This window comes from Staurois parvus, unplaced genomic scaffold, assembly GCF_062004578.1.
Source record: "Staurois parvus isolate SC_StPar_1 unplaced genomic scaffold, SC_StPar_1.0 ptg000077l, whole genome shotgun sequence".
NCBI lineage: Eukaryota > Metazoa > Chordata > Amphibia > Anura > Ranidae > Staurois > Staurois parvus.
The window spans coordinates 5,016,235-5,030,066 of NW_028317873.1; the positions used below are offsets into that span (position 1 = coordinate 5,016,235).

Consider the following 13,832-nt stretch of genomic DNA (forward strand, 5'->3'; position numbering starts at 1 on the left):
TGGATGTATCTTTGCTGAATATATAGGGGGCACTGTGGTTAGATTTCTAGGGGCTCTGTAATATAAAGGGAACTGCACTGTAATCAATACAGTCCCCCTTTACAGTGCAGTCCCCTTTATATCACAGAGCCCCTTTACATTACAGCAGGGGGGCCCGACTCTGCGAAGATTAGATCCCCAAAGCCCTTGTATTTCTGTAGAAACTCGTAGGTTTTCTTCCAAGTATCTATTATTACAGCACACAGTAATGCTTGAAGATTTTTCTTCATTCAGATTATATACAGAACTGTAAACAACCTCGGCCGTTTTTCCATAATGCATTTTTTGTTGAGTTTTAAAAAGATAGCCGTGTATTGTTCGTTCTCTCCAGCCCACATTGCACTCAGTAAGTCCACACCATGATGGCCTCCGCTCCGGAAATGAAGACACGTATACTATGGTAGTTGTACACCTAGCAATGCAAAGCAACTTCCGCCCAAACCTATTTTAACTTCCGGTGCAGCTCGGCTTCCGTTTTGTGTTTCAGTTTATTTGAACGTCGGCTTTTGTCATCAATCTCTCAGTGTGGTGATAAAGGTGTGAGGTCCATCGGCCCGGGTGGTGTGCTGCGTGCGAGCCGTCATGAAGCTGGTCAGGTAGGTGAGGGAGGGGAGCCGGATGGACATGGATTGTGGACGGCGGGAAGGGAGATTTGGAGCTGCGCTGAGTGCTGCGATCTCGGCGGCGCCACAAAATGCCGGGGGTGGGCTGTCCGTCGCCTGGTAGCCGGAGTTCATTGTATTCGTCTGTGTTCCAGGTTCCTGATGAAACTCAGTCATGAGACGGTGACGGTGGAGCTGAAGAATGGCACTCAGGTGCATGGCACCATCACAGGTGGGATGAATGAATGAAACCTCACTTGTAGGGTATGGCGGGTCTCCGGGGCTCAGCTCTGACCATCGGCCTGTATAGAATACACCCCTGAGCTGAGGGAAGAACAATGGCAGCCCCTTCCTCACCCTGCACTGATCTCATCCCTGGGGACACCCCAGTCCTCTGCTCAGTGCAGGCCTGTGTACACCCGGGGACAGGACAGACTTGTGTCACCACTCTGCATGGATCCTCACATGGAAGGGCTAAAACCCCTGTCACATCCCCCCCCCCCCCATCCGTTTCCCATTTAGGAGATTTCCTTTTACTTCCTGTCCAATAACCTAAACAGGAAGTGAGAAAATCCTTTTCGACCCGGTTCACACTAATGCGGTGAGAGAAACGCAGCGAGTCCCGTGCGTTTTCCACACATTGCAATTGCATCACGTTCATGTGATCTGGTGCGGGTGTCAGTGATAAATGAATGACACCCCGAAATGTGATTGCCAGAAAAGCCCATGGAATGCGATTCGGATGCAGATTTAAAAAAAGGGTCCTGCACAGTTTTTGGTGCGGATGCAATGTGATTTGAGCCATCCAAAGTGTATGGCTCAGATCGCACCGCACGGATATTTGCATGTAATTTGCACTGGAATGCGGTGCGCTTCCTGCGGTGTCCCACACTTCATAGTGTCGACCGCGGCTTAAAGTGAGGGAACCCTGGTTGTCACCACACCTAGTTTCCCCGTTGAAAGATTTCCCTTCTCTGAGGGCTCATTCACAGCATGGTGCAGAACAGTCAGTTTTTCTGCCCGTTTTCTGCAAAGGCACAGCAAAATCAATTGTAAGCTCCAAGGGTCAGGGCCCTCCTAACCCTCTTGTATTGAACTGTATTGTAAAGCGCTGTATATGTATGTATATATTGTAAAGCACTGTATATATGTGTAATGTGTGTGTGTGTGTGTGTGTATATATATATATATATATATATATATACATACATACATACATACATACATACATACATACATACACACACACATATATACAGTGCTTTACAATATATACATATATATATATGTGTGTGTGTATATATATATATGTGTATATATTGTAAAGCACTGTATGTGTGTGTGTGTGTGTGTGTATATATATATATATATATATATATATATATATATATATAGTAAAGCGCTGTATAAATGTATATATTGTAAAGCGCTGTGTGTGTATGTATGTATGTATGTATGTATATATATATATATCACTATGACTCACATAAAAAGATATATATAATATATATATATATATATATACAGTGTAATATTCAGTGCAATATAAACACTCAGTGCTCTGATCCACTTGGATCTAATCAGGTGCCATTAAGGTGAAATACACAGGATAACCTGTTACAGATATAGTGGATCCCTTTTTCCTAATGGAAAACAATCAAACCTCCCCCTGTCCCTAGAGGGACTTGAAGTGGTTATTATGTGACCCCTTACGAGGGGTAAAAAAAACAATGCACAAGTGTATAGTGCCAATAATTGATGAACAAAAGTCCAGCAAACATTTATACACATATATGAATCTAAATAGTCCACCAACTTCCAGTGACGCACTTCTGGTTGGACGCCATATTGGTACACTATACAGACCCATGCAGTACCCCCATATTATGAGGTGTAAAAGCGCTTTCTGGAGGAGACAAATGTGAGTGGGCTAATTGACTTTCATTGTTATATATTGCCTAATAAACGTTATTGCACTATGAAGGATGTTCCTGCTTGTGTCTTAACAACATGGCCCTGATGGGAATGTGACCTGAGAGGGGTATTGAGAAAAGGACCCTAAGCGGTATCTCCACCTGGATGAGTTCAGTTTCCTCAGGATCGTGATGTGTGATCCTCTAAGACGAGTTGGCCCTTGTGGTCAAGGTTTGGAGGTGAGGGGGCATTTCTGCCATTTGGAGGATTTTGTCACCTGAGTGAAGACCACCTGATCACGTGCACCAGTGTTTGTTTAAAGACCACATCTATATGATATTGGACCATTTAGATTCATATATGTGTTTAAATGTTTGCTGGACTTTTGTTCATCAATTATTGGCGCTATACACTTGTGCATTGTTTTTTTACCCCTCGTAAGGGGTCACATAATAACCACTTCAAGTCCCTATAGGGACAGGGGGAGGTTTGATTTTTTTTCCATTAGGAAAAAGGGATCCACTATATCTGTAACAGGTTATCCTGTGTATTTCACCTTAGTGGCACCCGATTAGATCCAAGTGGATCAGAGCACTGAGTGTTTATATTGCACTGAATATTACACTGTATCTATCTTTTTATGTGAGTCATAGTATTGTTGTCATACTCCAGTAATATCTTTTATTTTAGTGTGTAACATGATTAGCGCTTCACCATTTATTTAATCATTGCTAACAAATCGCCTCCTAAATGATAGCATGCTGTAGTAACAGGTTGTCTTCATCAAGACTGAGACTAATGGTGTAGATGGCTGGGTGGAAAGTGGAAATTTCCCCTTATTTAAAAAAAACAAAAACAAAACAAACCACAATTTTTGGTAACTGACTGAAGAGGTAGATTTTTCTCCTGTGTATATCTGTCAGGGATTTCCAGTTATCCTCTATAGTTCACATTTAGGCACTTTAACCACCTCCCACCCGCCATATAAGGAAATGACTGGTGGGCGGTTCTGGGAGGACGTCATATGATGTCCTCCCATTTCAACTGCACGTGCGCGCCCCCGAGGGTCCGCTGTGTCCCTAGGACGCAGTGGTTCACCGATCAGAGTAAAGGGCTGATGACGTCGGCTCTGTCTTGATCAGCTATGTCCCAATCACAGCTGATCACATTTAAATAGGAAATGCCAGTTATTGGCAGATCTTTCCTCAAGCTGACAGTGCGTGAGGAGAGCCAATAATCGGCATTCCTCAGAGGGGACATCTACACTGATCATCAGGACACTGGTGATCAGTCACCCGATTATCAGCGTAGCCCCGTCAGTGCCACCTGTCAGTGCCCATCAATGCCACATACCAGTGCACATCAATCCCACATATCAGTGCCGCCTATAAATGCCCGTCAGTGCGGCCTAACAGTTGCAATCAGGGCCACCTTTCAGTACTCATCATTGATGCCTATCAGTGCCCATCACTGCAGCCTCATTAGCACACATCAGTGAAGGAGAAAAATTACTTATTTACAAGATTTTATAACAAACTTTTTTTTTTTTTCTCTCCAAATTTTTCAGTCTATTTTTGTGTTGCAAAAAATAAAAATCCCAGTAGTGATTAAATACCACCAAAAGAAAGCTCGATATATCTAAAAAAAAGTAAAAAAAATTGTTTGTGTACAGTGTTGCATGATCGTGCAATTGTCATTCAAAGTGCGACAGCGCTGAAAGTTGGAAATTGGCCTGGGCAGGAAGGGGGTAGAAGTGCCCTGTAGGCAGGAAGGGGGTAGAAGTGCCCGGTAGGCGAGGGGTTAAGTTTAAAGCTAAACAGAAGTAATGTCTAAATAAAGTCTGTAGGAGTTGATGAAATTGTAGGTACATGGAAAGGAAGCTGGTTATATGAACAAGCTTAGAAAGAATTGATAAATGACTGATTCTCTGAATGATCTAAAGTTGAGTGGGGTGCCCCTCAGTCCTTTCTTGGGGTCAGTGATGTTTGATTTGTTAACAATCTAGAGGTTGAAATCAAGAGCTTAACTCTAGTATTGGACAAATTATGCCAGGAAGTAACTTTGGCACAAAATGCAGCATCATTACAGGGAGGTCTAGGCAGCTACAAGGCAATAGTCCTAGCACCAGACGACCTCCATAACAGGAAACTGATAACCTATAAGGGATTTTAAGTGTCACCTATAGAAAGTATAGGGTACTAAAGTTTGTTGCCATTTCATGAGCGCACACAAATTTAAGGTTTGGCTTATTGGGTATCTATTTACTCGGTGCAACCTCATTTTGTTTTATATTTTACATAAAAAATGTGGGTAATTTATTGTGTTCTTGTGCCCTAAAATTAAATTGTGATGTTTTTTACTAAAAGTTTGTATTCCTTAGAGCTTTTTGGTAATATTGTTAGAGAATAAAATAGAGGTAGTTCCAATTTTTTATGTCAAAGGTTTCTGCTTTCAGAAAATTTATAATGTTTTGGGCGTTTACAGTAAAGGAAATAAGTATTTGATCCCCTGCAGATTTTGAATGTTTGCCACTCACAAAGAAATGATCAGTCTAAAAATCAAATGGTAGGTGTACTGTAACACTGCGAGACAGAATAGAAACAAACAATTCAAAAGAAATGCATGTCTAACATATTATGCACTGATTTGCATGTTCATGAGGGAAATAAGTATTTTGATCCCCTATCATTCAGCAGGATTTCTGGCTACCAGGTGTCTTTCATACAGATATCAAGCTGAGATTAGAAGCAGTCTCTTAAAGGGAGTGCTGCAAATCTCATTTTGTTACTTGTATAAAAGACCCCTGTCCACAGGAGCAATCAAACAATCAGCTTCTAAACTCTCCACCATGGCAAAGACCAAAGAGCTGTCCAAGGATGTCGGGGACAAGATTGTAGCCTAAACAAGGCTGGACTGGGCTACCAAACTATGGCCAAGCAGCTTGGTGAGAAGGTGACAACAGCTGGTGCAATCATTTGGAAATGGGAGAAATACAAAGCAACTGTCTGTCTCCCTAGGTCTGGTGCACCATGCAAGATCTCACCTCGTGGAGTGTCAATGATCATGAGAACAGTGAGGAATCATCCCAGAACTACATGTGAGGATCTTGTCAATGATCTCCAGGCAGCTGGGACCACAGTCACCAAGAAAACAATTGGTAACACACTACGCCGACAAGGACTGAAATCCTGCAGTGCCCGCAAGGCCCCTCTGCTCAAGAAAGCACATGTCCAGGCCCGTCCGAAATTTGCCACTGAACATCTGAATGATGCAGAGGAGGACTGGTTGAAAGTTGTGGTCAGATGAGACCAAAATCCAGCTCTTTGGCATCAACTCAACTCGCTGTATTTGGAGGAGGAGGAATGCTGCCTATGATCCCAAGAACACCATCCCAACTGTCAAACATGGTGGTGGAAACATTCTGCTTTAGGGGTGTTTTTCTGATAAGAGGACAGGACAACTGCACCGCATCAAAGGGACGATGGACGGGACAATGTACCGTCAAATCTTGGGTGAGAACCTTCTTCCCTCAGCCAGGGCATTGAAAATGGGTTGTGGATGGGTGTTCCAGCATGACAATGAGCCAAAACACACGGCGAAGGCAACAAAGGAATGGCTCAAGAAGACGCACATTAAGGTCCTGGAGTGGCCTAGCCAGTCTGATTGAAAATCTGTGGAGGGAGCTGAAAGTTCGAGTTGCCGAACATCAGCCACCAAACCTTAAAGACTGGGAGAGGATCTGCCAAGAGGAGTGGGCCAAAATCCCTCCTGAGATGTGTGCAAACCTGGGGGCTAACTCCAGGAAACGTATGACCTTTGTGATTGCCAACAAGGGATTTGCCACCAAGTACTAAGTCATGTTTTGTGAAGGGGATCAAATACTTATTTCCTTCGTGAACATGCAAATCGGGGCATAATCTATTAGACAAGCTTTTCTTTTGCATTTTTTGTTGTTTGATTTTTAGACTGGTCATTTCTTTGTGAGTGGGCAAACATTCAAAATCAGCAGGGGATCAATTACTTATTTCCTTCACTGTATGTAAGCTTCAGGCCTAAAGTAATTTTTAAAATGTGCAAAAAAACACAAAAAGGGCTCTGGCAGCGAAAGGGATAAAGGATAGGTTCACCTCTAGGAACATGTGACATGTTCCACTTGTTTTTACGGTTTAACCAATAACCTGTTCCTGCAGCAGCTCAGCGATCCTAGCCATCAGTGTGATAGCAGTGCAGGGAGAAGTTCCCCATACCAGCTATCCGTTTTTTGAAAAGAGTGCGGCTGTGTGGGTCTCCACTCTCGCAGCCCCGTCATCCATTCACAGAATTGTGTGAATGAATCATCTATGAGTATCGAAATCCTTTGCGGCTGTCGGCTTGTAGTTCTCAGTGAACTGCCACGGCACTGTCGAGCGCTCTGGTAGTTGATTCATTCTTCCTGTCTGTCTGCCTGTATGATGTACAAGATCTGCTGATCGCTGGTGCAACGCTTTATAGGCTTTTTTTTTACCTGCAAAAAAAAGTGCATTCTTTGTTTTGGTTTTAAAGGTGAACTTGTCCTTTAACCGCTTGCCCACTGCCCTATAGCAGATGTACTGCTAGAGGGAGGCATGGTTGCGCAAAATCACGTGTGTGTGTGTATATATATATGTGATTTGCAGTTCTGGGTAGGGGGCGTGTGCCGCTATTGGCTGCTGGGGATGTCAATCACTGGGTCCTGGCCAGCGATTCTCGTCTGGGATTCAGTGATCGTTGGCAGGGCTGAGAGGGGAGAGATCTGTGTATAAACACAGGTTTCTCTCCCAGTCAGCATGGACATGCTGCTTTGTATCTCTCTGCACAGCAAAGCAGCAGGTCTCCCAAGTAAAACCGCACACAATGTAAAACACAGCACACACTTAACCCTTTGATCGCCCCAGATGTTACAGTACAGTGTCAGACCTTTTTATTAGCACTGATCACTATATTAGTGTCACTGGGGATGTCAGTGGCAGTTAGCCAGCTCCCACCCAATGTCAGAATGCCCACTGCACTCCCGCTACAAGTCGCTGATTGCCATCATTACTAGTATTAAAGAAAAAAATTCCACTATATAAACCGCCATTTGTAGGCTGTAACATTCACGTAAACCAATTAATGTACACTCATTTCATTTATGTACAGCGTTGCATGACCGCACAATTGTCAGTTAAAGTAACGCAGCACCGTATCGCAAAAAATGGGCTGGTCAGGAAGGGGAGTAAATACTCTGGAGGGCAAATCATTAACCTCTTCCCTAAGAGACTGCTACAGCGCGGTTGTCTAGTTCTGGGAGGATGTCCATGGACGTCCTCCCAGAACACGCCCCCTGCGTGCTGCCAGTGATCGCTGTGTCCTATGGTAAACGGCCAATCACAGCGTCCTTTTACCACGTGATCAGCTGTGTCTAATGATCACAGGGTAAATACAGTTGCCGGTTATCGGCTGCAATTTTCTCATGCTGTCACAACGTGAGGAAAGTACTGCCGATAACTGGGCTCGTTCACACTTGACTGTTTTACCAACGCTTGCCAAACACCCCTATAGCGTTTGCAAGAGTTGGTCCGGCGTTTGCGGAGCGTTTTTTAATGCTCGGCAAACGCATGCGCGGTTCAGCGGCGTTTGCTAGGCGTTTGCTGAGTGTTAAAAATGCCCCACAAACGCCTGTAATGAAGTTTGAATGGTGTTACCGCTCCGCAAACGAGCGGCACTATAGGCTAGAATAGGAGGCTTCAACGCCTCCTGACTCAACCAGAGGCGTCCGTTTTGCCGTAACGCTCCCGTTAGAACAGCACCATGTGCTGCAATGTGCAGAATTGTCAGAGGTGTTTGGGAAGCAGTAAAAACGCTTCCCAAACGCCTCTCTGCCGCCTGCACACAACGCTAGTGTGAACGTAGCCTTAATCTTATGCCTCATACACACTATAAGAAAATCGTATGAAAATTTTCGTACGAGGACCGATCGTCCGATAATCGGATCGTTAGTACACAGCTTTTGAGAGCCGATCACGACAATTCATACGACAATATCCGAAGGGACACGCGCAAAACTTTTTATCGTACGATTTTCGTTTAATCGGTACAGTAATCGTCTGAAAATACAATACAAATACAACGCAATACATGACATCACTTTCGAAATTCTTTTCTTTCATAGGAGAATTTTCGTATCTTTAGTAACCTCTTCACTTTCGATGTGAGACTAGCAGACGAAAACAAAACGGCCGATCGTTCGTCTGATATTCTCATCGTGTGTACAGGGCATTCGATTGCAGAAAGAGTTCTTTACTTTTAGAGCAGTAAAAATGCGGAACTCCCTCTCTCAGGAAGTGATGCTAGCCGAGTGTCGACAACTTTCATATGTCTTCCTCAGGAAGCAGAATATACATGGCTATGGGAATTGTCAGAAAATAATCACATGTATATGCACACAGAGATTGAAATGGATTGACCTGTCTTTTTCAACCTTACAAACTTTGTAACTATGTAATACAAGAAGGGTTCCTATTTGTATCTTGGTCTCTGCTTTGTGTATTTCTTCCATATATGTGAGGTGAACAAGTGTGAAAAGGCTTCAGCACTTCGCCTCTGTGCAGGTAGCTCCAAGACATCAGCGGCATTGCAGTGATGGTATCAAATGTCGCAGAAAGTTGATCATTCGGCAGCTGTGCCCACACTATGGACATTGCACTAGTTACATATTGACAAACAGTAAAATGGCTATAATCAAGCCATCCCTGACCTCTCTACCTGCTTGCAATGTGAAGTTAGGCCTGGTTCACACCAATGCAATTTGTTTTTGCTTTTTGCAGAAACGCACTACAGTCCATTTAACATGGTTTCCTATGGGACACGTTCACATCTATGCTTTTTTGAGCTGCTGTGTTTTTGGAAAGGGTCAGGGTCTTTTTTTTTTTTTTAACATGCAAAACGTTGCGGTTTTCCTTCAATAGCCTTCAGTGCAGATGCTGCAGAAAACGAATGTAGTGCATTTTTGATGAGTTTTTAATCTGCCCAGCAACAAGTTGGCCCAAAAATAAAGAAACCTGCAAAACGCGTCACTCGTGTGAAAAAACGCACCACCAAAAAGCTTTGCAAAATGGACAAATCGCATACTGCATTGGTGTGAACCAGGCCTTATTCATTGTCAGAATCCCAGAAAAGACTGAAGCCTGGTTTCAGTTGGTTTCTAGTAGTTTAGCAACACCTGCTGATTTGGATGGCTGATAGGCTGCCTAGATTCTGTTCTAATACAAAAGAAAAAAAAAAAGTGTCTGTGTTATGAAATTTGAAAATTCATTTGTTCACGGTGCTTAAAGGTACAGAGGTGAATGAGGGTCTGTTTTTAAAATTCAAATGTGTAAACATTGTAGTGTGTATGGGCACATGTTCTCTAAATCCTTCCGTGGCAAGATACCCAGCTCAACCTTGTGGCCCTAGATTAAAGTGTGCTACACATTTCACCTGTTCTTCTATAAGTAGTGATCTGGAAAGAAGTGGCTTCTGAGAACTGACGGTTTATGGTGTATCTTAATGTCTTTGTGGTTACTTCCTATCCTTCCTACATCCTTCCTAGTGTAACATTTTCTCTTCTGTTTTCAGGGGTTGATGTAAGCATGAATACACATTTGAAAGCTGTCAAAATGACTGTAAAGAACAGAGAACCTGTCCAGCTGGAGACTTTGAGTATACGGGGCAATAACATCCGATACTTTATTCTACCAGACAGTTTGCCCCTTGATACCTTGCTTGTTGATGTTGAACCAAAAGTTAAGTCTAAGAAAAGAGAAGCTGGTAAGTACTGGTGTTACTTATTTTATGTTTCACTTTTATTTTTTTCATTCTTTTTTTTTTTTTATTTTTTTATTTATTCATTTCATAGTTTTCATAAGTTTTCATAATGTTTTTAAGTTTGTGGTACAGACACTCCATCAAAAATACAGTAGACCACTTCTGACAAATACAGCAAAATGTTAAATGTTGGGAATCTGGTGTCTAGGAGTGGGCTTGAGACTGAGCTCAGAGCTAAAACCGTTAAAGGGCCACAATGCAAGCCTAAAGATCAGATCTAATTCTACTCTTCACCGATGGCATAAGAGGGTCATCTACTAGTTATCAACATACAAAAGGAGAACCTTACATAAAATAGGGCATAGAACCCTTTTTTGTGAAATGAAAGCTGCAAAAATAGAAAGGAATAAAGGCAAAAGGAAGTAATCTGTCCTCTAAGTCAGGGACACGCTTCCCCAAACATAAGTAGGGAACTATCAATAAGGAAAATATATGCGAGCGCACACAAAGAAAATATAGCAGCTGTGCACCAGGTAACCATAAAACCTCTAAAAAAACAATATAAATCAGGAGTGCAGCGCTAGAAGAAAACACAATATGAATATAAATCATTAGGTAAACCGGTCATATAGTGACTTGAAGTGACGTCAGGTGCTTTCATGTAACTGTATCCTCCTGTTGGTAAGGTGCTGTGATATAAAGTGCGGAAAGAATGCGCACTCACCAGAACGCACAATTAAATGAGCGTTTATATATATATTTCTTTCTCCTGATGCCATCTGCCAGTCTGGGTAGTGTCTGGAATCCAGTATATTCCCTTCAATGATCCTGGATGCTTTTAATAGGACATCAGGGTGGTCCAGAGTTTCCCTCAGATGATAGCCTAGGGACTGCTCTATAGGGGTTGTAAAGGCTCCCTCTCCGGTGGTCAGCTGTGGATTAATACTCCCCAGGGGAGTCAAAGCAGAGACATCTCCATAGTGTAGTAAGGTATATGGATTTATTGAGGTATACGAAGATTCTTTAGCAAATGAATGGATAAAAACAACAACAACATGGACTAACCATCCAGTGCATAAGATGGCCGCCGGAGCTCCACGATGCTCTGGCGGCGTGACGTCACGGCGTTGCTGGCTCCTCCTACGCGTTTCGTGCGCACGCACGTCGTCTGGGGGGACTTGCCAAACTAGGGAAGTAGGGAACTGTATATAGTGCATCCACAGGTTCCTCTTAGATCTGTTTATCCTGTAAAATGCTTGCCAAGTTTTCACGTGGCATAATCCAGGAGATTTTATGTTTGGTCACCACAATATCCACCACTGCTAACAGACATGTAAAAGAAGAGTGCCTGGGAATATCTGATATTGATTGCACAGGGAGAGCTCCAGGAACTGTTTTGGGGATATTGATATTGGTGGAGTGGATCAGAGTATATATATTCTTTTCCAAAACTTCTTCGTTTTTGGACAGGTCCACCACATGTGGAAAACTGTACTTTTTTGTTTGCAGTCTATACAAAAAACTGGAAAGGCTTTGGAATAGATCTTATTTAACCTAGCAGAGATGGGGGATGAATTACTATATGGGGGATGAATTACTATATGGGGGATGAATTACTATATGGGGGATGAATTACTATATGGGGGATGAATTACTATGGGGGATGAATTACTATATGGGGGATGAATTACTATACGGGGAATGAATTACTATGGGGGATGAATTACTATATGGGGGATGAATTACTATATGGGGGATGAATTACTATATGGGGGATGAATTACTATATGGGGGATGAATTACTATAGGGGGGATGAATTACTATATGGGGGATGAATTACTATATGGGGGATGAATTACTATATGGGGGATGTATTTTCAGTTTTAAAAATAAATTTCAATTGTGGTTTTGGCGAGATTTGGCTCAGTTGAAAAAAAAGGTTGCCCACCACTGACCTAAGGCTATGATTGTGATTATGACGATACACTGTGGCCCTGATTAACCCTTTGCTTACTGGGCCCTTAAACCCCCTTCATGACCAGAGCGCTTTTTGCAATATATGCAGTGTCGGATTTGTTTTAAATGTTGCAATGGTTTTGCGGCTCCCAGTCTTTTTTTCCCTCTCGGAAACAGGTCCAAGTGGCTCTTTATGTCATAAAGGTTGCAGACCCCTGGCCTAGAGGAACCCCATTCTAAAATTTAAACAACTATTCTAATTGTTTTATATAATGAATCAACATCCACACAATGTAGGACACCCAACAATTCGAAAGGATTTATTCTTCCAAATCAAATGCACTTTTGCACACTGGTACTAACTAGACATAAGAGGGGTGGTAGACAAGATATAGGGGCTCTCTAGGGCAATGTGAGCAAGCGTGGATTAAGAGGCGGTACTGCCACAAACAGAAGACCAATGCTCCCCAGTCCAGGGAGGTCCTCATAGACAACTGCAGGGATGTGAGGAACATTTTTAGGGTACAAAGAAAATGCCCCAGTGATTGGATACCTCCAACAGTGTCTGTCTGATACGACATACTGTAAGTCTTTGTCCAACAACAATTTGATCCACTGAGTTTCCCTACTTGGCAGGAACACAGGGTTATTGAAGAATGGAGGCACTGGGGTGTATAGAGATTTGCAGAAGGTGTGATAAGATGCAAGGAGTGGGAAATGGTAGGGCACCCCATGAGCCTCAATAGTCGCCCAATTGGTACATAAGAAGTGAAATAGAACTTTGTTAGCTTGGTTAAAGTGGTAGTAAACGCTATTTTCTTATAATAATGTAATTTGCCATGATAGCATGTATAAACAGAGGGTCTTTGTTGTTCTTGTAATTGTGATTTGGACCAAATACCTAATTTAGATTTTCACCATCAGTTGCAGGCCGTGGCAGAGGAAGAGGTCGTGGGCGAGGAAGGGGCCGTGGTAGAGGAAGAGGAGGACCAAGGCGATAGGTTTGCTAAGAAGATTAGTTTCACAATAATGAGAAATATCATTTTGTACAGATTTTGTTAACTTTTAACAAAGGATTGTTGAACTTGTGCTCATCCAAGCTGAGGTTTACTTACAATTTTCTTCTCCCTGTATTTGTTTTTTGTTTTTGTTTTATTTTTTTGAATAAAACTGTTAAATTTTCAATAAGTCCCCTATGTTTTGAGTTTATTTTATACCTTCTATGTCAGTGGGATGTGTAATATACTCCCAAATGCTATAGCAGCCAGAAGCGTTTACATTTTGTTTTTTTCTTCTGGCTACCAGCTTTCTAGCAGAAGTTATTTGGGTGGCTTTATAGCCACCTGACCACTTCTGTATGCTCAGAATCGTGCACTTAGCTCTGAGCACATCCAGGTTCAGAGCTGTAATTTCATAGTTGCTTTGCTCAGCTAAGAAGGTAATGAAGTACAATATGCACAATGCAGGGGTGTCAGTAGGGGTCTAATAGACTCCTTCTGTGTTAATGTGCGTGTAAA

General features: G+C 42.5%; 1 protein-coding gene across 1 annotated transcript; it reads left to right on the forward strand.

Moving 5' to 3' along the window:
- The first annotated feature begins 475 nt into the window (after window positions 1-475).
- On the forward strand, window positions 476-13,503 carry SNRPD1 (small nuclear ribonucleoprotein D1 polypeptide). The gene is made up of 4 exons (XM_089669480.1): window positions 476-635; window positions 797-873; window positions 10,170-10,361; window positions 13,240-13,503. Exons 1-4 carry the CDS (start codon window positions 622-624, stop codon window positions 13,314-13,316), a joined length of 360 nt encoding a protein of 119 aa, XP_089525606.1. The 5' UTR covers window positions 476-621; the 3' UTR covers window positions 13,317-13,503.
- Window positions 13,504-13,832: the final 329 nt, after the last annotated feature.